This window comes from Phasianus colchicus, chromosome 14, assembly GCF_987193195.1.
Source record: "Phasianus colchicus chromosome 14, bPhaCol1.hap1.1, whole genome shotgun sequence".
Lineage (NCBI taxonomy): Eukaryota > Metazoa > Chordata > Aves > Galliformes > Phasianidae > Phasianus > Phasianus colchicus.
Genome location: NC_143449.1, coordinates 11399404 through 11427263, shown reverse-complemented (window position 1 = coordinate 11427263; position 27860 = coordinate 11399404). Strand labels below are relative to the sequence as shown.

At 37.9% G+C, this 27860-nt stretch overlaps 1 protein-coding gene across 1 annotated transcript in view; it reads right to left on the bottom strand.

The window, feature by feature from the left end:
• The window catches only part of LOC116229677 (connector enhancer of kinase suppressor of ras 2-like), a 147791-nt gene extending 120674 nt beyond the window's left edge, over nucleotides 1-27117 (bottom strand). The window contains exon 1 of the mRNA XM_090150579.1: nucleotides 26918-27117. Within this exon, the coding sequence (XP_090006705.1) occupies nucleotides 26918-27117 (200 nt within the window). The remainder of the gene's footprint in view (nucleotides 1-26917) is intronic.
• Nucleotides 27118-27860: the final 743 nt, after the last annotated feature.

Sequence of the window (27860 nt, the reverse complement as noted above, 5' to 3'; positions counted from 1 at the left end):
CTGGGGAGCTGAGTCACCTGAACAATAGCTCAGGAAAAAATACAAGAAAAGGTTTTTGTTCAGCAGCTGAATATGCTCCAAGGCAGTTTACGGTACAGACACCAACCAGAGCCAGCATTAGCAGCAGGCAGGGCAAGGAAGAGCTACAGGGCACAAACTGTGTGCAGGTAGGAAAGAGTGGCTGCAACACCAAGCACAAAGCAGGACACAAAGAGGGTGATGACTGGCTGCTCCCTGCTCCTTTGCAAGCATAGATGGTTCTGAAGTACAAAATTGCTACCAGTTACGGCAGATTTTTTTTAAATGTGTTAGTAGTATAGAGGGTAACAAATCAGTCCCAGCAAAAGACAGGGGTGGCCTGAGTCCCAGCTAGCCCTGATGGGACAGTGGTCCCTTGTATAAATGTGGTCAAGGAAAGGGGAAGAAATTGATGGCTGAGTTAATAATAACAAAACTGCAGGTGGGAAGTTGATTTTGGGATGTTGCCCTAAGGAATCATCAATTAAATCCTTGACAATTACAGAAAATCTTATGATGCATCTTATGTTTAATTTCATAACTGAAAAAGCAGTTATACTACGACAAATTAAGCACAATTTGTTTAAAATATAAATCTAATTAACCGGACAGCTTTTTTGACAGACCTTTGCAGTCTGTGGAAATTGTAGTACTAAATTTTTATATGAGGCCCCCCAACTCACTGGGCACACACAGCTATTTGAAAAATGCATTTTTTTTATGCAATAGACCTTGGAGAACCTATTCTTGTTACCAGTCATTATTTAATATAAGAAGCACTTTGGTGATTATTTGTGCGAGTCTGGCTTCAATCCAACTAGGAACTTAAGTGCCTGCCTCACTTCCATATATATTGCTAATCCTCCCATTGATTTGCACAGGAATATTCACATGATTCTAATTAAACTTAAGTGCATTGCTGGAGCAGAGCCTGAGAGCACTGAATGCTGCATGATTGAGCCCACAGTGGCCAAAGGTTTGTGGATCATCTCATTCAATTTCATGGATCGAAATTCATGTCTCTGTGCAAGGGCATCACACAGAAGAATTATACCTCACTTAAGTCCTCCTCCATTTTGAAAAATCCTCTGCAGGAATTAACTTTTCCCATGATACTTGCTGGTATATGTGTGTGCTAATGTCCTCAATAAAGACGGTCTTTGATAGCATGATTACATTTTCCAGTGCTTACAATTGCAGCACTTTCAGTGCCTTCTCCACTCCAGAATAATCAGTGACATGACCTGAACAAAGCCTGCTTGTAGAGGGATTGCATTCCTTGAAGTACTGAGTGCTTGGTGTCTTTAGGAAAAGAAATAAGCATTAAACAAAATTTTTCCTTTGTTCTCATCATCTATAGTCTACCTTTGTTATAACCTTTATAATCTCATGAGAATTTATTATACAACCCTATACAATTACGTGGAAGTACTGGTTTAATCAAGAAAATGCTATATAATCTTTGGGAGATCTAAGGTTACTGCTTCTCAGTCGACTAAGAAATTCAGTAGACAGGAAAAAAGAGAATACTTTTCATGTTCAACAGAAAAGAGGTACTGATCTCAAGGAGATGAGAAAAAAGTTCCTCCAGCCCACATATGAAGACTGAGTCAGTTCGGAGGAACTCCTGTCAGTGAGGAGCCAAAAGGAGCAGAAATTGCTTGTTTGGCACTTTTCAAAGCTCTACCAGAGGATGTGAGCGTGAGATACAGAACTTTAAGAAATTTGCATCTTCTCCAGACAAGTCTCTTCCCAAGGTCAAGATGGTAGCCTGCACTGAAACCAAAGTGACATGACTCTATACATGGAAAAATACAAAGGTCAGAATAAAGCTTTCTTCTCAAGGACTGAAGGAAAAATGCTTGGAGGGCAGAGTACTTACTGATCTTACTTAAATACATGATCTCTTCTATTTTATGATTAAGCACAATTGCGCTTTCCAAAAGGTGGTGATCAGCCGTACCCAGCTCTCCTTCTAGATGCAGTGGTATTGCCACCAAAAATACTCACACACAGCATCTTCTAACACTAGCTTTACGGCAGCAGTAAATTTCATCTCCTCAAAATTACATGAGATGCAAAGTAAATGAGATACAGACTGACAGCCTAGGTGAGAACTGAACATACCACAGGAATACAGCTAGAAAACAAAAAAAAAACAAGCTCCAAATTATCTGAAGTGTGGCCTCTCATGTTACTTGCTCAGATAAAGGCAGGATATATATTCAGCATGCAGGCATCCCACAACACTGCTACACATTCAGTGACTTCTTCCAGTCAAGAATGCCCAGTGAAGTGGCCAACCACACATCTGACAATCATAGAATCCCTTGAGTTGAAATGTACCCATAAATGCCATCTAATCAACTCCTCTGCAATGAACAGGAGCATCTACACTCTATCAGGCAGACTGAGCCAGGTCCACCCTGACCTTGAGTGTCTCCATGGATGGGGCATCTACCACCTGTCTGGACAACCTGTGCACATGCCTCACCACCATGATTGGGAAAAATGTTATATTAAATATAAATCTCTCCCTTCTTTTAGTTTGAGACTATTTCTCCTTGTCTTATCACAACAGATCCTGCTAAAGAGCCTGTTTCCTTCTTTCTCATAGTTTCCTTTTAGATACTGACCTGCAATCCATACTAATATTGCAGCCCAACAGAGGGAAAAGAGCCTTAAACTTGTCCCCTTTCTAGCTATAAATCCCTGATAAAATTCTTAATTTTGTTGAACTGCTCATCTGAGTATTATTCCTACATCACAAGTACTAGTCAAACAACTTATTACACCCTTTACTTTTATTTTAAAAAGTAGACTGAAAACAACAGCAATGAATTTATTTTGCATATTGGGACATTTTCATGTTTTGCTCTGAAACAGGTTGTTGTACTTGCTACTACAGACTTGGCACTTTGGCTATATTTTGGATATACTGCAAACACATTTTGATTTGATTCTGGCAGGCTCCCAGTTAAGCTGAATTACAGGGAATGCCAACACATTGCAATTTCTTTCAGTAAACAAGCCAGTTTCTTAGGCAAGCAGCCATATGCCATGTTCTTGCACTATTCATTTTTTAACCCAAAAAGCTGAATTTAGCCATTGCTTATGAAGGAAAAAGGACAGTAAATGGAACTTCTCTCATACTTGAGGAAGATGAATTTGTCTCAGTGTCAGAGAAGGATCTGTGAAACCACTCAGCTATGCCAAATGGGGAAAGGGAATTCCACTCTTAAAGAATAAAAGCAGAGATGAGAGCAGGGAGGTGGTGCCTTCTGTTCCCTGAGTTTGCTTGAGTTAGGGAGAATCAATGCTGGCTTCTGTGGCCAGATGAATGTTCCAAAGCAACTCTAAATGTCCAATTTCTATTGCTTAGAAAGACCCAAACATGCCTTGGAGAGGTTTTTCAGAACGACGAACAATTCTGTTCAAGAGTATGTAAATTTATTTTGAAGAGAATCTTAAAATTTAATTAAAAAACACATGAAGATGAACCAAGATGGGCAGGCCAGAATTCAAAGCTCACCCCTTATTAATGATCTCATCTCTGTCATGGATTTATGATTTTGGGCTATTGGTGTTCCACATCACAACATCATGTAGTGCACTGGGAGTTAAAGAGTTAATGCTGCAGTTTCGGGCACCTGTCCCAGAAGAGAAGAACTACATACCCCAGAGGGCTTTGTGTTCAGAGAGGAGATAGATAAAGCCCCTGGCAAGGTCACAGGACCAGGCTCTCCTCCCTTCTGCTCGTCTTGAGCGCACAACTCACCTCAGCAAGGTAAGGCCATTGGCTTTTGGGTACTCTCTCATTGTATTTGATTTATTAGCTCCAATTCTAATTGTATTGTATTATATTGTATTGTAGTGTGTTATCTTGCATTTCAGTATCTTATTTAGTAAATTCATTTGTTTCTCCTCAGATCATTGCTGATATTTTTGAGGCCCATCTCCCTTTCCCTTTATTTTCCCCTTTCCAGAGGTGTGGACCCACAGACCCACTCTGCCCCACAAGTCACGGAACCGGGCCAAATCAGCCCATTAACCATTGACAGTCTCTCATGCTGAAGCTTACAGTGAACACCCAGCAACCTAAATACGTAGCTTCTTGAAAAACTGTTTCTATTCAAAGCTATTATTAATCAAAGTATTCCCAAAATTTCATAATTTCTGGAAGATAGTTCTGACAAAACTCTTCTGATAAGTCAGTGACAGGCAGAAGCATTGATAGCGGATAGGTCTTTTGTTAATCTTTAAAACCTAGCAGAAATGACAGCTCTCTCCTTTGAAGCCTGTCCAGCAGACAAAAAGAAATAGGAGAGTTCAATTTATCTCAAAGGGAACAATAACAAAAACACAAACAGGTTTCTGAACTGGAAGGCACTTCCACACTTACAGCACTTTCCTCTGTGGTTCCAGCCCTTCCCACATATTGCTCCCCTCTCCTGCATCTGCACACACAATTATGAAGCTGTGCAAGTGGGTTCTAACAGCTGGTGGATATATTTTTTGAACTCTCTTACAGGGCAACACGCTGCCAAGATAATGACAAGACCACTGCTATCTGTGACAGCACAGTGTCAGATCAGCTTCAGCTGGTGGGGAACCTGCATCAGCCAACATACAACTTCCTTTCCAGAGATACTCCAGGGTCCCTTCTGGCTTCTTAGCATATAAACTCTCAAAAAGCACAGATGTATAAACTTAAAATGTTAACACATATATGTATTAATGATAATAATGCATTATTTTTATGTAGCAAAGCTTATGTTAGCAAAACTCACAGCTCATTGTAAATTCCCTACTTCACAGTTTAAAAAACTGAACCAAACAGACGTAAAGCAATTTTCATGAAATCACACTGAAGAGCAGTGGGAGAGCTAGAAATAGGCACTGTGCCTCTTCACAGTTCTCATGCAAGGGCCTAATTAAGAGGGAAAAATTAGAATCTTCTCTAACCAGAAGAGAAGTGAAGCACCTATTGTCTCAGAAAGCAAAGAATATTTGTAACATACACTTTTCCTTTCTTTTCTTTAAGATTTGCAAAAATCTGCAATGAGCAGTGCTCAAACTGCATTTTTCTCTAACGCATTTCAGGTCACAAGTGTTGATAATCAAAATAAATCCAAGTGTTATAAATGAGGCATGGAAAATTACATCCACTTGGTCTACCACATCTTTATCACATTTCTCATGCCAGAAAATTCAAGTATGTATTATGTATTCACACATTCTGTCGCTTGCTCTTTAACTCTACTTGTTTTCCCACATCTCTCTTGTTCATTTTGCAAATGCTGTTCTAACAGTCCTTTCTTATTTTAGTTATCTGTACTCCCATTTGTTTTTCTCAGTACTTCTTTTAGGCTCACCTTCTGTTTATTTTATCCTCATCCTGTAGGGTCAGCTCTGGCTCTTGTTTCCTAACTGGCAATTTTCTATCACTGTTCCTAGTAATGTGCAGCTGAGTGGCTGCTGAGAGCATGGTAATGATGCAAACATCTTACATTTTGCCATCTGATGCTTTTTGCAGTCCACCTATTCCCTTCTAAGCAACTTTAATTCCACTCTGCAAATTTCCAGCATTCTTCTTCTCTCTCCCCAAAGATCAGCATGCTTTGTCATGTCAAAATTCATCCCCATCAAAAGATTTATTAACAAAGTAATAAAACTTAATTAACAAATTCCATTCTACATTTATCTTGTATTTAATTGTACTGAGCATAACATTTTCTTGATCTGATTTTCGACTTTTTTAACCCAAATTGTTCTCCTAACTCTTCTGCCACCAGTTCTCTTACTGCAGTAAATCTGCAGGACTCTTTATCCCTTCATGGTTTCAATCTGATCACTAAATGGGTCAGAAGAAGAGTCAACTTCCAACTGCAGCAAAAAAATCTTTGAGAAATTACGGAAGAAAGCACAACTGTCTCAAGTAAATCTTTCTCAAAATATCTCAAGAAGTCAACATGGACTGCATTGTGAGCAATCTCTAGTTCTATCTTGTTTCAGTAATCAAAATGGATATGAGCTTTTTCTTCAGTAGTAGTTCCTTCTGAACCATGCATCTTTATACATGAGGGTTTCGTGAAGATATTTTTTTCATTTGCCAAATTGCTATACTCATCACTAGAGCTAACTAGATTGCTCTGGAAGAGAAAGCCCAAACGTAATTGTTGAAGTGCATCATGCCTCACCTGGAGGAACACTCACTCCATATTCATCTGTCAGAAGAGTTACAAGATTTTACCCTGTTCACTCTTAGACATCAAACGGCAAAAATGTGAGCAAGGACTGCTTAAATATTTTAATCCAACTGTATTTGTATGCTGCAGGTTTTCTGCTATACCTTCAACTTATGGGAGGAAATGGTTAAAAGCTCCCTCACATTTACCTGCATCTCCCAATTTCAGCTTATAGAGCCTAGCTATCACTCACTCATTATCCTTTAATTACTGTGTCCTTTTTGATCTTAAGCACTCTTCTTCCCCTCTCTTGCAAAACACCAAGTCTCCCTGGGAATCCACCTCCAAACTATTTATAGCTCCTTATAGCTCCTACACCATGTTATCTTCCAAGTCTCGTGGCATTTTCTCTTCTCCCTGCACAAATTTCCCTTCTGCCTTTTTAAAACCAGCTTCTTTCAAACTTCATCAAAACTGCTCACTTCCATTTTCCTAGCCATAGCAGTCAGTGTGCTCATGAAGCAGATTAACAATGAACTTAAAAGGCTGTGTCAATAAAGGCTGAAATATTGTCTGAAAAGAGCGGTATGACTGAGTAGAAATTGAATGAAATACAGTAATATAAAAGGTCGTGCAGTCTGGGAACTGTTAACAGATTACTGCTACTATGTGGAAAGTCATCAATTAGAGAAAAAAGAAAAAGTAGAACAGGGAAGAACCTGAGTGACTGAGAGATGACTTCCACGCAGCAAAATGCTGGGGATACGAGGAAGGGGAATATAAATCACAAGTGAAGTGGAAGATATATTTTCAGTATTTTTACTTATTCATACTGAGCTTTCTCAAAGTTGCTCTGATAACTTCTCCATATCAATTGTAAATATGTCAGTTTCCTTAAGGACAAGTTTTATTACTGCTAAGCAAAACCATGGTTCTTAGATTGTGTCACAAAAAGTGACTTGCAGTCCACTCCACAAGTTCATTTTCTTCATTATTTTGTATTTTCTCTTTCCATTTTGGAAGCCTGGAATGCCACATTGGATTTTCTTGAAACTCAGAGCTTGCAAGCCCACGTGTTCAAATTGCGTTAATTTTCCTAGCACCACTTTCCCTCACTGGTATCAGCATCTGGAGTGGCCAAACCAGAGGCAAAACTGCATTGTGCTCTCCCATCTACTGACAGAACAGAATGCTGCAAAATCACATTGCTTAATTTTTCTGAAATGTTGCAAAATCACTTTCTTCTTGAGAAATAAGATCTTTCAATTCAAAACCAAATCAATAGAGAAACTTTATCACAGCACCACTCAGAAAAAATTACACACATTGCTTCTGGATGTTTTGCCCATTGCATCCTGCTTTTGGGATTTTGCACTCTCTCATTTTCTAGGGAGGTCTTCACAAAATTTACATGACTGTATTGAGGATGCTGTCATTTTCTTGAGGATGTGATTACAGAATGTGTTTCTAATAACAGGTTTTTTCTTATGACAGATCTATACACAAGAAAATAATAAAATAGAATTATATATAACAAGTGAGGTATCCCATAGGGACAGTTCTCTTTTCTGACTATGTACAAGCTTTTCTGCTCATACAAGCTTTCATAAGAATTATCTTTTGCTTTGTCGAGTTGCAAGTGCCTAAGGAAATATTCAATTCACTGCCACTGAATTTAGCATGTATGCAACTACTAGTCTAAGCTGCTAGCATAAATTCTGGGTTAACCAGGCATTTTTACACTGCATTAATGTAACGTGACATGAAAATTGAGCACTGTCACATTTATCAATTTTATCAGATTGCCAAATTATCAAATTTTTCTAACAAACTTGCAATGTTTATCATCTAACACAAAGCTATCTGTTGTGGCCTCGTGCTGTAGTTAATTTTAATATACTTCTCCAGACCTGTGAAACTTTGTGCACAAATAAGAAGACAAACATCACAAACACATTAACGAAAGCAGGTGCTCAATGAAACCATTTGCTTAAGAAACAAACAACTAAGATCTCAAAGCAGAAAGAACAGGAACTGGGGGAAGTAGCCACATACTTATGTTAATAATTACATGGAAAAAAAAATTATGACAACAACAATGATTATGTTTATGACAAACATTCTCCCATCAGATATGGGAAAGAGGCACTTCACAACACATCCATTTTTTCAGGTTTTTTCTGAAATCTACCAATGTCCTACCAAACGCAACAACCCGCTAACACCAAACTGAATTGGAGATCTTAGAAGATGTACAAGAACAAATAGGTTTTCATTTTTAATGCTTCCAATGCCCAATTAGTTCCCAGAACAATCACTGTGACTGTACAAAAGTTGTCACTATTGTCAACACCAGCACATGCATTTCTGCATAAATTCGTCCATGTGCTCTCAACAATTTCCAACACTGTATGTATTTTTCACCTTTCAAAAACAAGACAAGTTGCACATGGAAATTTTCAAACACGTATGCCTCAAGGAGTACAGTTAAGGTGCTACATAAGGTTTAAGACTTCACCTACAAACAGTAAAAGACATGACAAACAAAAGTGAAACTTCAGTAACTGCTTTTCACGAATCAATCTTAGGCTCTTTTCCTAGTGAAGGGAAACTAAAAGCGTTCAGCTGCCATTAAACTTTGATAAAAAATATAAAAATATTCTTAGTATGCTAAGAAGGGAAGAATTGCCTGTCACAACAAACTCAGAAATCTGCCTTAGGCCACTAGCCTCTGCCTCTCTCGTGGCGGCCACTCTGAAATGTCAGCGTCGCCCAAACTTCAAGCAATCACTCTACTTTCCTTAGTTCTGAACCTTCATTATTTACACCTAGCCTTCATTTCTTATTTTTAACAAGTATTCTTCTTGACAGAAGCTTCCTGAAAATTTACGTGCAATACAGTCAACTGGATCAAATACGCCTCTATCTGCCTGCACACCAACTCCCTCAAGAAACTCTGATATTTAGGAGCCATTATAAAGTCCCCTTATAAAAGCTGTATTGATTCTACCTAATGCATCATATTTATTCCTGTAACTCTTAGCTTTAGCTGTAGTTTCTACTAATCTTGCCCAGCAAGGAAATAAAATTTATTTCTCCAGTATACCACAATCATGTCAGAAACCCTATTAAAGATTTATATCTCGTTTACAATCTCCTATCCCTCTCATACTAGGGCTGCTTTCATTAAAAGTTATGTATCAGTGAACTCACATTTGAGGTTTTGTTATGTGGTGGTTTTGTTTTGAGAATTATTTTAGTATAATAGCAGCTTGTGACAATTTTTGTCACCTAACAATTTATTACATAAATCATCTGCTGCCATTTCAGACAACACTTCAGACACATTCCCTGTAAAAAATAGCTCTCAGATCTCCTCTAGTGATGAGTTATTTTACATTACATTTTTAACTCAGTAGACAGAAGACAAACGATGGTATGTAAAATACAGTTTAACAGAGGAGCATATAATGCTCAAATTAGGCAATTACTTGTAAAATAGTTGTGATGAATACTGCACTTTAACTCAATCATGCTGTTTTTTCAATTTTTCCTGCGCCATGCACAGGCCAAAGCTTCCTAAATGGATGTAGATATCCAAGCACTAAAATGAATAATTAGCAGATAAATTAAACTTGTTATCAAAATGCGACTCTATTGTTAACAGGTGAAAAATGAGTAAATCAAATGCCTGCAGCAGGAAAATCTAATAAAAGCTCATCTGTGACCTGTCATCTTCTGCCATAGCACTTAATTCAGGGTAACGTATACTCACCAATTACTTTGTACCTGCCTGCACTATTGCAACTCTAAAGCAATTTCAAGATAAAGGTATGCAGCTTAATTTCTGAATTAGCAGATAGCAGGGAATGCACTATCAGAGTAATAGACCGAAGGAAAAGTAAGGGGAAGAAAGAAGCTGGGAACCTTCTTGGCCAAGCATTAAGTAGATACTTCCAAGGTTTGAGCATGAAGATGGGGGGAAAGAAATTGAATCAAGAAATCCCACATCAATGCTGAACTTATTTTGCTATTTTTTATCCTAAAAACAGAACCAAGGAAGAAGACAGGTAAACTGAAGAAATTATACACACTTTCCCTGTATCACTAATTTTCTTCTCAACTGTGAAAACATTCTGTTAAAAGGTTCTCCATCATACAGTAAGAGGAACAGAAGAGGATGGGGTAGGCAGCGGGATGCATGATGACTGCAGAACCCACTGGATTACTCCAGAACAACTCCAGCAGATACTTAAGCCATTTGGACAAAAGGTTAAAGAAATCCCCTCCCTAACATCCTTCTTCCCTTATAGCAAAGAGAAAGATTAGACATTAGAAACATCATGCAGTGCAAGGGCAAGGAAATTGAAACTTCAGAGGGAATGGTCTGCCACTGACATCAACTGGGATAATCCTTAAAGTGTTGGTTAAAAAGAAAACTGTTCTAAAAAGGAGAAAGCACCTAGAATGCCCTTTCCCTCCGTGACTGACACTTGTATGAATCACAGCACTGGGAAAAAAACATGGCTGTCAGTTGTATTCACTTCTTTTCTGCTATGTTGTGATGACTTTAAACTACCCATCTGAGAAATGGTTCTTCAAGCCTTTAAGCCAGCACTACACCAGCTCTAGAGCACTATAATTTCTTCCTTGCTGCTCTGTACACCAGTGTATGTTTTACCTTCCCAGGATGAGGTTAGCTGGGATCCAAGGCCCAGCTGCACTCTCAGACTGACACAGAGCCCAGCAGCCAAACCCAGTAGGCAGGATAGGTGCTGGCAGCAGGGCCCTTCAGCAGCCACCAACAAGGCAAGCCATGAAACAGGAGCTAGCAGGCCAGTCAAGAACAAGAGGAAGCGGGGCCAAGACTTGGAGACAAAACCCACTGTGCATCATCCTAAGTGAGCCCATCCAGAAGATCACCTGCCTCTACTGCTAGTCTGAGAGCCACTCAGGGAGCCTAGCAAAGACACTGCTTACAGTTAAGGAGGAACTGTAGGCCTGGAACTGAACTGCTGCAGGGCTCTTGAGCACTGGGAAGATGGAAACCCCCCAGATGAAGCATGTCAGAGCAATTAAAGTTTATGAGCACCTGCAGAGCTCTGCTACGGAGAGGTAATGGTCACAACTGGTGATGCTAGTCCTGTGTCAGGTATTTCTGTTTTTAATAACAAGAAGGTTAAATCTTAGTTTTCCTTTAGTACTGGTTAAATCAAGTATTAAGTTCTTTGGGAAAGAAGGAATACTATTTGTCTTCGGTTTAGTCCAAATTCAGCACTTATAGTGGCTGAGCTGGGGATAACATCTTGATGCAGCCATAATGGACTAAAGTCTGCATAAAAATACCTTCACTTAACTTAATATGCAAATTGCCAAGCAACTGCTATTATCAAAACAAATGAGTAATGTGCAAATTTATGGTATTGTAATGTTAAATGCCCCCCTTCCTTTAAATTCCTCCCTTTCCATAAAATAAATTCTGATTCTATACTAATAGATATAAATATAACCTTATTGAACCACAAATGATAGCTGATATGTAGAAGGAAGGAACTGACAAATTGAAAGAGAGTCTCCATGCAGTAGAAAGTGAAATATACAGGTATCAGTAGAATAATAAATCCTCTGATACCATCTCTAAGAAGCCTGAAGCCATCACACCATTATTCAAAGTATTATTAATGTGAGCAAAATCTTCATAGGAAGATTATCTTCATCTTCCTTTAGCATACCCTGCATTCTGTGATCAAAGCTACAAAGTCTTCTGTATTCGGCTTTCCATGACAATCTCTTACTGATAACTTCTGCAAGTCAAAGCTACCCAGGAGTCTACAAAGGCTTTCTCTGGGGTTTTCTCAGACTGAAAGAAAGGAAATTGCCAAAATCCTTCTTTTCTTTCATGGTTCACTTTATCCCTGAATGTGCTCTTTTTTTTTGTGAGAGTCAAAATATGTGAATCAAAATGCAATGCTTGCCTCAGAAAGAGACGACACAACTTCCCGTGGGTATTTCTCCAAATGTCATATCCTTCTGTTTTACAAGTATCTTTGAATGAATTTTTGTGACCTATAATATTGGAAAGCCTGTCCACCCCTTCACAAGTGAATAGATTTTTCAACCTTCACAAAAAGCATCTCCCAGTTTCATGTTCTGATGCCATTGTCTGCAAAGGATGGGTAGCTAAAAATATGAAAGAGTGGGAAGACAAATATTTCCTTGTATGTTTTGTTTTCATTATATTATATTAGGCAAAGTATTTCTTAAAATCACATCTCACAGCATTGTATTTATTGTAAAAATACCAACCAGTAATTGCTTTTACCAGCAGACTAAGAGAAGCCATTAGTATGATTTCAGTCCTGTAATCAACACACGCTTTAAGCCACACTATTCAGTCTGACTCATTCTCTGCACAGACTCTAATTAACTTCCGAAGGAAAGCCAGGGGATTCCTGTTGGTAATAATGCCATTGAGACATTATGCAAAAGCTTCACCTCTAGGAAATGATCTTGTCTAACCATGATTGCATCTTACCAACAATGCAGAGAGCTTTCTAATTCAGTCACAAAGAGAAAATAATCAATCTGTTAGCAAGAGTGAGGGAAGATTTTTTCTTATTGCTTTTAAAATGAAACTATATCCAGAAAAAAAAAGAAAAAAAAGGATTCAAGTGACAGAATACAGATAAAAGTGGATCATACACTAAACACTTTGAATCTATGCTGTATATATATTCAATTACCAAAATAGTAACGCTAGGCCTGGTGACTCTGTGCTCCTGAACCACTGTGTTGCTGAGGCTGCTGTTACCAAGAGTCTTCCTCCTATGTGGGGATAGGAAGTATCTCACAGAACTTACATGGAAATAGCACACATCATTGAAAAACAAAAACATTTTAAAATCTCCAATCTCTGACCGCTGAAGACTGTTCAGTATCACTAAGGTGATGCTGGAATTAATCTTTAAGAGAGAAGCAGGCCAAAGTATGTCTAAACTCAGTTATTTTTCTTACATTTTTGATCTTTTAGCTACCTAAAAGACATTGGAGTTCTTTCTGTCTCTCCTATTCAGTTCCAACATCCTGTATTTATCCCTTGCATGCCCTTGCACCTTGCAAGCCATTCTTGAACTCCATTTAATTCCTTTCTTTTATCATTAAAATCTTATCTATTTCTTTTTTTCCCATCACTTCTTTTGAGCTCAGTTTTTATATATCATTATTTCCATCCATGGTCAGGTGGTTCATTTTTGACATTCAATTATCACCATTTAATTCCTTTCTTCATTACAAATCTCACCTGGTATTAAATATAAGAGCACTGCAAGTAAGATGGACAGATTACAGAAAGATCAGTAAAATGATAAACAGTGATGAAGTTAGGGCAATATGCAGCACAATCTAGATCACATAACAAGTTTGACCCATCCAAAGAAGTGCTTTTTTTAAACAGCCAAATACATTTGACACATTTGTGAATGTAGACTGTAGGGCACGCTTGCAGAATGGGGGCACGCATCAGGCAAATACTCTGAAAAAGACTTGAGATGGTCCAGTAACTTAATATGAGCCCTAGGATACAATAGTATGGTGAAAGCTATAATGTGATCCTTAGATAAAACATAAGAATGTGCTGATGGAAATAGAGAAGTGATTTTACCTCCAGATGTACCACCAGTAAAGTGGCACTTAAATATTACATCTGAAGTTGATATTCGTTACATTGGGGCATTAAAAAATCAGTCAGGAAATAAAAAAAGATACAGAAGTCAGAAGAACATCGTGAGATAATTGCTTCACTTTATTTAACTGATCAAAAGACTGAAGTGACACAGTCTTCAATTTATAGGTACCAGTACAAAGAAAGGAAATATCAGGAACTGAAGGAGTCTAACTTTGCATAAAATGACTAGTTGAGAGTTAAAGCCAGTCAAAAGATGGATGTTAGGTTCTTTGAAAAAAGGAAAAAAACAGCAGACCACAGAAAACCCATTAATAAATAGAAGAACAGGGACCCCCAGAGAAATGATGGCTGTTCCATTTGCCAGTGTTTTCAAAGATATCTTTCAGGAAAATTCTTCTGTAGTAAAATAAGTTCCTATGTACAGTGCTTTGCAAATGGGAATAAGATTTTATGTAGCATACCAGGCATCTCAGAATTCCTTTACCATACTTGTTCCATCAGCTGCATTTTTCCTAATTTGTTGATCATAATTTATTATTTATCAAAATCATTACTATTTTAAAATAATGTGTAGTTATCAGTTTTTCTCCCTGCATATATTTATGAAGAAGTCAGTAACAGAAAATCTTGAAAAAAACTCAGAAAATAGCGAGAGAAGAGAAAAAAAACAGAATGTGGAGGTTATCTCAAGTGTGTAAGAGCCAAGCAGCAGCTGTACTCTCACTAGCAGTCTACAGGTTCTGTGGGTTTTTGATTTTATTTTTATGAACACTACCTTGCTCAGTCAAGAACCTTTCCTTTTTCTTCCCTGACTTAAGAGGCAATCTTTGTTGATTCCAGACTACACTTTCAACAGTGCTATTCCAAGTAAATAAACTCTTGCCTTGGGTGGTAAGCTCTGAACTGTGCAAAACACATCATGGTAACGCAGCCAGGTAACCCCCACGGGAAAACTGAATGTCAAAAAGCAGATCCCTGCCTTGAAAAGGGGAACATGAAAGGTCCAAAATACTCCACCATATTTCTCATCACCAGTTCAGATAATTTCCAGGTATCAGAATAAGTATTTGGACTCTGACCAATGTGTTTATGTTGTTCATGTACAAGCAGACCATGGGTTTTTAGTGTCCACAGAGATGTGATTTCAACAAGTTTTATGTGGTTATATAAAGAAACAGAACTCTCCAGTTTCCACTCTGTATACTGTAATACTGCGATTTGCTTTTGGAGATAAAAATGACAAAGGGGAAAAAGTGAAAATAAAAATAAGAATGATTTATTATAAATCATCATAGTGATAAAGTGTGTATGTGGAGGGGGTTAAGATTCTCTTAGTATTACAAGTAATAATACTTTCACCATTGCTTTCCAATACAACTTGGATTTAATCTCATAACCTAGGAATATTTTTTTTTGCACAGTTAAATACATTTCCCTGTCTCTAAAAGGACAAACAATTGTTTCAAGAATCCAGAATGTGGAAAACTGTTTTTTTGGTTTTTCTTGATGGTTTTTGTTGTTATTTTCTTTTCCTTTTTTAATCAGGAACAGATCACTGTAAATCCAGTATTTGCGATGCAGGTCCATGACACTTCCACAGAGAATTTCCTATCAAGCTCGGATTGCAGCTTGATTTTCAAAAGCAGACTGTGGCATGAATTTTCATCTGCTGATGAAGCACAAGATTTTACAGAATTCAGAGTTCTTAAAATGTGTTGACTTTGCTCTAATTAAGGCCGCAGGTATTCTGCAGAAATCAAGCTGACAAGCAGAACTATGCAAGGCAATTCACGTCACTGGATAAAGAAGCAAACGTTACAGTGGTATGAGATCAAAGCAAATTCTCTCCTTCAAAAATTTCTGCGAGAAGCACAGACCATACTAAACTATCCATGCAGGAAATCTAGGATTTAAAAAAGTTGTTAGGCATTTTATTATTTGCGTCAGTTATCTCGCGTTTCTGATAGTTTATGCTATTCTATCAATTTGCCCCAATATTAACAAGTCTATAGCAGATCAAGTTGTGCAGAGCTATTCATAATCCCAAAACTTAAACACAGAAAAAAAAAAAAAGTTTTATTTAACTGTTTGTTTTTTAAAACTAGTGTTATCATTCACATTATATCTCCTCCAATGTGAGAGTCTATGCAGCTTCCTTTTCTACTCCTCATCAGAGGAACCACTCAGAAGGGTCCCAGCCCTCCTTGCAGGATTTGTTACCCATTTGTTGAGCTTGTAAGACTGTGCATGGGGTCATGTTTTCAAGAGGCTTAATGACATTTAGCTTAAAACCAACCCTGCAGAAAGAAAAGGAGGAGGGGGAGGAATTTTTGGCACAGAATTTCAGTGTTTCAACTCACAAACCCTACCTATACTTGTTAACAGCACAATCAGGGAGATATTGGACTGGATTAATCTGAATTTAATTAATCTGACCTAAGTTAAATTAATCTAATCATATGAAAAACTGAGCAGTAAAATAATGATTTACTCTCCAGCAGAGATTCATTCATGTACATGCTAAAAGTTGGTGCATTGCACTGAATATTGTATGCAACAAAAATTGAATTTAACCATACTTTTGATACTGAAACAAAGAATTCTGTTAAACTGGTAAGGTTATAGTTTTGAATTATGGGACTAATTATTCCATTTAACTGCATAATATCTGTTAATATTGTGTGAAAACATGAGTGATTAAAGTTTTGTACACGATAAAATCATTTGCTAAGCTGCCTAATTAAATCATCAATAACATTATCTCCACCTGAAATATAATTATCAGTAAAATTCCCCATTATGTCATAAGTAAAATAAAATTTAAAATTAAAAAAAAAAAGTATTAAGAATAAGCTGTGCTAAAACAAGCAGTGGAGAACAGGAAACCATCTGCCTTTTCGTAATTATGCAATTCTAAATGTGGACATATGGCCTATAAAGATTTTTCTATGCTTTCTATTACCATCTTACAGACTCATTCTTCCTCCTTGTAATTTTATTATCTTTATGCCATTGTTTTTCCTTTCATATAATTAATTGTTATGTTCTGAGGTAATGAACTAGTTATTAAAAAAACACCCTACCCCTCCTTCCCCCAAAAAAGAGAAAATAAAAGTGAATAATGAGTGACAGTTTTCTCTTCTGAAGTAGATTAGATTTCTAAGTTTTTTCCTCAAGTAGCTAGTAGTGGGTAGAAATTCAGGTTTCATGGAGTACCGGTCACTAGGACTAGTTATATATGGTGTTATAACTACATAGCTGGAACTTTTGTCATGTGATCTAAAATAATAGTGACAAATATCAGAAAAGGGCAGTAGCCAAGAGTTTCGTATTTCAGCCACAATGTACTGACTCCTCTGCTTTCAATAACTGTGCCACAAACCCGAAGACTCCCACAGCCAGTGCCTTTCACTGCAAGGAACATTCAAAGAATCACAGAATCATAGAATCCTTAGAGTTGGAAGGGACCTTTAAAGGTCATCTAGTCCAACTTCCCTGCAGTGAACAGGGACATGCACAGCTAAATCAGGATAACCCAAGGCCTGATCCAGCCTCGCCTTGAAGGGAGGGACATCAACCACATCACTGGGCAGCCTGTTCCAGTGCCTCACCACCCTCACTGTAACAGACTTTTTCCTTATATGCAACCTAAATCTACCATCTTTGAGCTTGAAGCCATTTCCCCTTTTTCTATCACTACACACCCTGCAAGAGTCTGTCCCCTTCTTTCTTGTATCTCCTCTTTAGATATTGAAAGGCTGCTTATCAGGTCACGTTGGAGCCTTCCCTTCTCCAGGCTCAGCAGCCCCAGCTCTCTCAGCCTGTCCTCATAGGAGAGATGTTCCATCCCTTGGATCATTTTTATGACCCTCCTCTGGATGTGCTCCAACAGGTCTGTGTCTCTTCTGTGCTGAGGACTCCACAACTGGATGCAATACTCCAGGTGAGGCCTCACCAGCATAGAGCAGAGAGGCAGAATCTCCTCCCTCACCCTGCTGATCACAGTTCTTTTGATGCAACCAGGCTATGGTTGGCTTTCTGTGCTGCAAGGGCACATTGCTGGCTCATGTCCAGCTTTCCATCCACCAGTACCCTGGGGGCTGCACTCAGTCCTTTTATCCCCCAACTTGTCTTGGTAGTGAGGGTTGCCTCGACCCAGGTGCAAGACCATGTATTTGGATTTGGTGATCCTCATGAGGTTCACCTGGGCCCATTGCTCAAGCTTGTTTAGGTCTTTCTGGATGGCATCCTGTCCCTCTGGTGTGTTTGCTGCACCCCACAGCTTGGTGTCATCAGCAGTCTTGCAGAGGATGCACGTTGTCAGCATCACTGAGGATGACAGTAAAGATTATTGGTCCCAGCACTGACCCCTGTGAGACACTGCTCATCACTGATCTCCATCCAGCCGCTGAGTCATTGACCACCATTCTCTAGACTCAATCCTGCAGCCAGTTCTTCATCCATCAAATAGTCCACCCATCAAATGCATATATTTCCAATTTGGAGAGAAGGATGTTGTGGGGTAACGTGTCAAAGGCCTTACTGAAGTCAAGATGGATGACATCGGTGGCTCTTCCTTTGTACATTGATGCAGTGACACCATGATAAAAGACCACTAGGTTGGTTAAGCAGAATTTGCCCTTGGTGAAGCCATGCTGGTACTCCCATATCACCTCCTTGTCATCCATGTGCCTCGGCATAGCTTCTACGAGGATCTGTTCCATGATTTTTCCTGGCACAGAGGTGAGACTGACAGGTCGGTAGTTTCCTGGATCATCCTTTTAAAAATGGGTGTGATGTTGCCAGGGACTTCACCCGATTGGCACAACTTTTCAAATATCACTGAGAGTGGCTTGAAATAGCTTGGTGGCTAAATCAGCTAAAATGCCCTCAGGACTCTGGGACGCATCTCAGCGGGCCCAAAGTTTTGTAGATGTTCAGCTTCCTTGAGTGGTCATGAACCTGATCTTTGCTTACAGTGAGAGTGACATTGCTTCCCCAATCTCCTCCTACCAAACCAAACATCTGAATTACCTAAACCAACCATGCAAAATGCCTCTACACAGAATTGGATGCTGTATAGGTTATTGAGCTTAAAAGGGCATTCTGATGCAAGAGATATATAGCCCAGGCAGGGTAAGACAAAGTCTCTAATTCTAATTAAATCAGTAGTCACTCTGGTTTGAAAACTTACATTTTCAATGGAAGAAAGATCAGCTGTTATTTAAAATACCTTCTCTACAAACACTGAGGTTCCATAACATCAAAGCTATAATATCCAATCAAAAGAACAGACCTTACACACCCACACTTAGCAGTGATGAGTTAATGAGTATGTTATGCTGTCACTGAAGTACAAAGCAACAGAGAATTGTTTTCAGACAGAGAATTGGAAGCTTAGGAGATCTGGATTATTGGATGATCTTACACATTTATCAAAGCTAGTTTCTTGCTTAAGATGCTACTAGATGATGGATATACAACTAAAACTTAGTGATCATGAACAATTTTCCATTTCAAACCTCAAAAATTATGGAACAGATATTTCCATAGTAGCACATATTATGGATATTTCACATAAATATGTGAAATTTTATATATTGAAAAAGCATTTTCGAAGTTGCAAAACTGCTTCAGACATACAAAATACCATAAAGAAGAATAAATTATGTATTATTTCTGCATTACAATGACCAAAAGAGAAAATTCTAGTGAATAAAGACTTAGTATGACATAACCCTTTTCTTCTTTTAAAGATCACAAGAGCTATATGCATTTGCTTAGAGAAAATGTAGGATAGGTCTCACCTTTATGAGCTCATCTTAGTATCTACAGTCAACAAAATGAATTTGCCATTGTCCCAGAATTAAACAGCACTATTCTTATAGTCATATTATATAATGTAGTACTCTGGAAATTAAATAGGTATTATTTATTTATTTTTAAAACATTACTTAAAAAATGACTCTGGAACTACTTTACAAGGCAGCTTTTTTGGCATCTAAAGTAGCTTTGTTCTTAAACAAACTTAAAAATGAAAATTTCTCTAATATACAAGTTTAGGGCTTGAATCCCCAAGTCTTCAAATATTCTGGTCAAAGTTTAAGCATCTTACTAGCTGAACAGTAACACCAAGGCAGTTCCAGTGATCACTAGTGACCACACTTTTCACTCCCTTGGAGAGGAGCTGTCTGAATTTATCCTCTCAAAAAAATGAGATCAGGCAGAACTGTATAATGGAGGCAAAAGTCTGCACCTGAGCAAGGTCAAGTCTTCACTTCTATTAAATCTAACTTTTCTCCAGCAGATCTGTTAGGAAAATTTTATCATTAGCATGTCATTTTTCATAATTAAACAGGATTTCAGAAATTACATTTAAACTTTTAATAGAAGTGAGTACATCATCAGCTTCCTGTTACATTATTAGCAAGCTCATTATTGACACTTCCTGAATACATTTTCCTGTTAACAGGGAGATCTAAAACCATCTCACTGTGCTCTTCATCTGAATACTCATAGCCACATCCTTAAAGCTAACTTCAGGTCTTTTTTTTTTTTTTTTTTTTTTAAGATGAAAATAAATAGTCAGTAGCTCAGCAGGAACATGAAAGAGTTTACTGTGTTCAAAACAAATCAAGGCTCAGTTCCATGTCTGAATAAGCACAGAAAAGAGTAATATAATATATAATGAGGCACTTGGTAAATTATACATAGTGCTCCTTATTTTGGAGGAAAATGTTGCATAAACATTATCACACAATTCTCCAAAGTATAATGCTTTACAGCTTGTGCATTAATACTAATGTCCAGCAGAATTCCTCAGATGTGGGACATAAATGTCAGTAGAATTTGCCAAAATTGTCTGCAGATGTCTGCTGGCCATGCAATCAGGCAGTAATTCAGAACCAAAATGGTATTTAATGCAGCCATGAAAAATCAATTACACAGGACCCCTGTGTTTCTTTTTTTTAAAATATGGCAAACTTCCCTATACTGTTCTGTTATTTTCACTCATAGCTTTCCATTAGTCTTGTAAAGAGCTATTCCTAAATCCATTTATTATATCTGACTAGAATTCCCATCAGCCCAAAGATAACAATGTCCAAAAATAAATCTTATATCTTACAATTTTCTTTAGCAAACAAAGAGGTCTAGTAGAGAAGTTGACTTGCAACTCAAAGACATATTTATAGATTTAGCATCTATCCCAGCATCTAAAATGAAAACTGTTGAAGGATCCAGATTTGGAGCAGACATTGACTAATGGCTGAAATTAATATTGTTATGCTAAAAGAAACCTATGATTATTTCCAGTTGTAATAAATACACAGTCTTCCATTCAGCCCAGACAAATACAATCTATACTCTGAAAAAAATACTGAATGAAATATCAGCATGCAGGAGAAATAAGTAACATACAGGATGTAGCCTTTCTGATTCGAGCCAAAATGTAACTGAAATGTTCTTGAAAATCTACATTTGCATCTCTATCAGATCATAGAATTCAACATAACTTGAGAATGCTGCCAAATAAAAAGCTAAAAGTAAAGAAAAATTAAAAAGAGAGATTAGGGGAAAGTTACTTTTAATTTTTGATTCTCTGTAATTATCTCTGTAAATATAGCAAATAGAACAATTGCATAACTACTCAAGGCTCAGCCCTTGCCCTTGTTACTTTAATATATTTATAGAGAAAATACCATAATCCATGAAAAATGAATTTAAATTTTGAGATGACTTTGTTTAAATCCACTGAGAAACCAAAAAAATGATGTAAGGATTACAAACTCCCTCCTATTTAAGGTCCTGTAACAGAGCTCTGCTTGAAACACACCTATATTTATATAAATTTTGTTGTTCAAAACGCCTTCAGAGAATGCTAGTACCACACTGCTGGCATGAGCACAGAGGAAAAAACTGGAGCATGAATAACTCTTAGAATCACAAAGCCATTAAGGCATTACCACCATCCACTAACTGGGAGCAAGTTTTAGAGATCTTTCAGAAAATATATAGGTCAGCATCTGTCATTTATAGTTCTACTTGACAAAGCTGCTTCTATCAGTTAATGTTTTAAAACTGGTTTGTCATCTGGGACTGTTGCTCTGTGTATCAAGCAGCACGAACTATACTGTTACATTCAGGTAAATTATGCTTCACTTCAATACACTGCAGATTTTTCCTCTCTTCCCCACTCCCGAAATAAATCAGCTGGAATACATTTTGTTTGCTGTTTGGGAATGAGTTTTGCTCAGGTTAATTTCTGAACCAGAATGGTGATGATAATCTACTATGAAGAAATAGATTGGACTTAACTGCTTGTTCTATAAATCTAGGAAGTTTTACATAATGCTAATAACTAAAGGCTTATCACTGTATGCATTTGATCTTTAATATTAAAAAAAGAGTTTTGGGTTCCCAACCCTAGATTTGGTTGAGTCTCTAAGCACTCACTGGACCTCTGGAACAAATATACTGGTTTTTGTACCACTAGACATTGCTGCAGAAATATACACGGCACATGCCAATAAATAAGAAGGAGAAACGTGGTACCACAAGATGTTGAAGCTAATTTTTCATTCCACATAACAGACCACATACATTCTTCTACACCAGCAAGACTTGAATGTTACTCCTGACTAGCTGTCATTCCTTTGGGTTGAGACAAAGAGTAGTGATGGAGGAATGTAATGCCTTTCTCATTATAAAACCTGAAGATCACTCCAAAGGGAAGATGTAAAAACACTTCCACTGGAAGACAGCAAAGCTTTCCTTTATGTTAACTGGTAGAAAACTGTACTTCAGGATTAAAGAAATCAAGGCAGCAGTATTATTTCCCTTCTGTAGATTCATAATTAATGTAATAGTGAAAATGTTTTCACTGCTTTCTCTATTGTAGCCTTGCAATAAAATGAATGAGCTTAGAAACAAAACACTGAGTAGTGGAACAGAACCAACTGGTTGTGGGTCAGTTGGCATTCATTGCTGGATGCCTATTTATCTGAAGTTATGATGTATTTATGTGCACTATTTTTTACTCATTTATTCGCATTACACTGAATCCTTTCTGATTGCTAAAAAAACAAACGAGCATTTTTTAAAAAGACTGAAAGAAGATGCCAAGACTGTTCTCAGAAAGCATAGTGTTCAGGCTAAAATGATCAGAAGTAGACAAGTTAACAACAGTTTATAGCACTTTAAGGTGTTATATTTGCCTGGTTTGGTTTTAGAGTCTGTATACCGTTTATGAATTATTTGCAAGAGCTATTTCTCTCAGCAGTGTTGTTGGAGATTCCTTAAAGAGTATTACCTTACCTTACAACTGGAAGCTTTTTACCACTGCAAAATCTGGAAATACTTTCTGAACAGCATTTAAATCCTATACAACTCTTATTTAGATGTATTATCAAACAAAATCTGACCAGCTTAACATTATACACTTTCTCCAATAAAATAAACCCCAAATAAATCATGGCAAGATTGCTGCCATGTGTTCTGAAACAAGCACATTTTTTTTCTGATAGGTACCAATTTCAGCTAAGAGCATGATTGTATGCTGGAACAATATATGGTGGTAAAACCCCACTAAGTAGGTTATTTTCTTATAAAAGTGCTCACACCTGAGTTCCTATTCCTCTTTCCATACCAGCACAATTAAAAAAAATAGATTCAGATAATTTTGTCCCTACAAAAAAAGCACCACTTACATATCTATCATATATATCTTACATATCTAACCAGGATAACCAGGGCCAATGTAATGCATCCCTTTGAAATTTCCCAGCATATGGTAAAACTGTCCTTTTTCTTGAACACATGAATATCAGATTAATAGCTTGTCTACCAGGCTTCTCCACCTTGACACATGTTGACCATTATGTGTTTGTTTACTTATAGAAATATAATCTTTTCACTTACAGAGAGAAATAACAGCTATAAGATTAATATTTAAAAAAATATGATATATGTGCCCTGGAAGCTCCTATTTAAACAATACATAATTAGACCTTTGTTTGATCTCCCTTCTCTTTTTTTTTTTCCCCCCCCTATCCCAAGACTCCTTTCAAGTGTTAGACAAATCTCCTCCAGTCTAACATCAAAACATACTGACAGGAATAAGACTGCAAGGCTGCTAGCTTCTCTCAAGCAATGCCACCCATTGATCCATGAATAAATGTTCCAGCTTCAAGGCACATCTCTGCTGTAAATCTCTCTCTTTTGAGATTCAAAGAAGAGCTCCTTGTCTGGTGCCCAGAGATCTGAAAACCTGCTGTAGTAACTGTGGGAATCAGAAACTGACATCATGGTTTGCAGTGTTCAGTAGGATTTACCGTCTCATTCTCTTATGAAAAAAATACCAAGGGAATTTTACAAGAAGTATATATATTCTGTTTTCACATTTTGGAATTCTGCTGCCAAATTTTCTACATTTCACGATTGCTTAAAATAAAAACATTGCCTGTTTACAAATGACACACTTAAAAATTTTTTAGTCCTGAACTGAAATTATAAGGGACTAGGTTTCACTTTGTTAACAAATGCTTGCTGTGATATTGCACTAATAATTTACATAAAAAATTCCAAAGCATTTTGCAACTTACAATGTGCTAAGAATACTGAAGTTGTAACTAAAGTCTTTAGGAAATCATCTTTCTTCTAAAATTAAAAGCTTTGAGATGTATTGCTTTGTTTTTAATTACATGTAATGAATGGAACATAAAATCCACAACTTCATTCATTTTTTCCCCAAAGCCTCTGTGACAGAGTAGCCTAGCTTCTTACCCAGACCTCACTTTACAGCCCATCCCAGCATTAGCTCCTGGAAACCAAGTACATCCAGGAGTGGTAGCACAAGTGCTCTTGAATTATATTCTGAATCTTAAATATGAAGTGAAATTATTGCCAATCTTTATTGTCATTCAAAGCTTTGAAACCTCAGCACTACTAAGGCTGAAAATGAAAAAAACATATACTCTTTAAGTGGAACTCTATAATAAGCACCTCCTCCTGAAATTTTGTGGCACTATTTTAATTCAAGTCAAGTGTTCCAGTTTGTAAGCAAGCCTGAATGAGACAGTGTGAAGAAAGTCTGAAAAAAAAAAAAATACAGCTAGACTTTTGACTGAACCTTATCTGAAGAGTTGTGACAAATGCTGCTATAATATATCAAATTCCAGTAAACAATAGTCTACTGAAAAAGAGTTGGCTTTGAGATGTATTTACTCACGTCATTCTTGGCAGGCATACAAAGTATGAGTCAGTCCTGGAACATTCACACTATTTGTTAAAGTTAAAATGAGATTCAAGTCTGACTATTAATACCCAAAACACTTAAAAAATATTTGGTTTTCTACTTGACTGTTTCCTAAATTCTGATATTCCAAGTATGTTTAACTTCTTTTTAAGGAAAAAAAATACTGTTTTGTAAGTTAGAACCTATTTGTGAAGCAAAAAATGGCAACATACATTGAAATTGATTCAAATTAATCTAAGCCTAACACAGAAACTGAAATATAGGTTGGAATAGCTGCCAGCCTTCTTCTGACATAGATTTCAGCTCCATTATCTCAAACCCACAACAGCTCACACATTTGCAAGATCTGTCATTAGTTTTCCAAAATAAAAATGACCGTAAAATGTGTTCTAAAACCACACTAAGTTGCCAGGACACCAAAACCAATCACTTTCAATTACCCAAAGTAATTGAGATTTCTGGTAATGCAAATGAAGCAAAAAATCGGTAGTTACACAAACACATGCATATTAAACTGCAGAGAGCACAGAAGCATCAGGACCGTTATGGGCTGTGAAGGCAGAGATCCTGCAGTGAGCACTGACCCAAGTCACGAAAGCCATGTATCACAGCACTGCATTGAGCGCAGCTCCGCCGCTTTCACACCCACGCAGCTCAAGGGGAACCAGCTCCGTGTTTCTGCACCTGCAGCCTGAATAACTGTGAGGTGATTGCTGATGAAATCAAAGAAAATGAGCAAGCTTTTACTCTCTGCAGAGCTATTTATCACAAAAGCCTAACTGCGGTGCATAGAGATTGTAAGGAACTAGAACAGGAATGGAAAATAATGGACTAGCTCTTTCCCCAGCAGCTAAAAATAATGTAATTTTAACTTGAATATACCTCATCATTTTCAAGATAATTATATACACACAAATTTACATCAAATGCCAAATATTAAATGTGATTTGGATTTTTATTGCATTGCATTCTCTTAGGACATTAGGTAATTATGGAGTTATTGGTACTTTGCATATGAACAGACAGACACAGACTGAATAGATCATGGCAGGGTATAGGTATTCCTCTGGTCAATTACATCCAAGGGAGAAATCACCAGTACTTCAGTGAGCTGTGTCTTTTAGAAGAAGGAGTATAAAGGAAGGAGTATAAAGGATTGGAAGGAGACTAGCAAGTGGAAATCAAGGTGCAGATGAGGTAAGAAGTTAAAGTGGGTTTCTGTTTTGTTTAACAGCTGGTATTTACTCAGTCTCTATTCTTTGCTTGATACAAGAAACAAAAAAATAAAACGATATTTCTGACGGCAGTGATTTTAGTAGCTACTCTCAGTATTGGGAAAGCAACAACACAGTCTATTTTGCACACATTTGCACAAATAGGCATTTAGTCTCACGACGCTGCCTCTGTTTGCCCTCCTCCCACCCACTCCCTTCAGCAAGCTTTCATTCCACATAACAATCTGCTGGAATTATTTCCTCCTAACTAGCTCTAGCGTAAATCTGTTTAGCACAGTACATGAGTACAGGGTGCACGTCTGAATTCCTCACAGCAGCAGCTCATCCTCTTGCTCCAGGCCCACATCCAAGCCCTCTCCGCACAGCTGTTCATCATGCAGCTCTCCCCATATATATCCTCCTCCCCCTCAGACACAACCTGAACTTTTTTCCCCATACCTCAGTCCGTGGGGATGAAAGCTGTGGAGAAGCTCTGGAGGAGCACTCAGCCCCATGCCCCTCAGGTCCCCTCACGCCTACCAGTGAACGCAGGTTTCACCTGGTACTGCGCAGCCATTCTCTGAGGAGCACAGTCTCTGGCGTGCGGTGCCTCAGGTTGCCCTGAGGGGAACCCAGCCTCGATCCTCCTGCTCGTGGAGGGAAGAGCTGCTGAGCTTCTGAGTGCCCTTCAAAGAGGTGGGAAGTGTGTCCGTGGCACAACTTGCTGACTTCCTGCAGCCCCTCAGTGCCCAGGGCCATCCGCCTTACACCCCCAGGGCCGGCTCTGAGGTAAGGGAGACCAGTTTCACCTCTGCCTGCCTGCGGTCTGGCTGGTAAAGCTGCAGCCTTGGCCTTCCCCGGGCCAAATTAGATGAAATAGAGAAATGTTTCTGTGCTTGGTTGTGGAATTGCTTTATTATTTCCTTCTCTCTGAATAGGGAAAATGATAATAACTCTAGAGGCAGGAATTCCTTACTGGGCAATCTGATTTCCAAACCATATTATGTTTTCTCAAGTATATTCTCTGCTGTTTTTTCCATATCCAATAAAATATACGTTAGCATGACAAAGTATGTAGAGGTTATTCCCATTTATGTGTTACTTAGGAATGGAAATCTTGAGGAAAATTGTGCTGAGGCCACAAAGTATCTTTTCCTGATGATCTTGTTTGTTGTTGTAGGTACAACATTAGAATTGCTCAAGGATACAGAACAATCATTTTTTTACTTTTAAAATTATTTAATGACAAAATCCTTTTTATATCCATAAAAAAATGTCCAGTCTGTTATATTACTGATGTCTGTAGGAAAATCAGGATAATAATAACCTAAGAGCTTTTGTTTACCCTGGAGACCTAGGCAACTAATCTTCCATGTGGCTCTATTCCACGTGTGTCTGTCTGTGTTTTCTGTTGAATGTCTTTTGCATTTTTCCCTAGCCCTGCCACTTACAGGCCCGTCATGAGGAGGGAGGGACAGGCAAGGTTAGTCCCAGCTACTTGA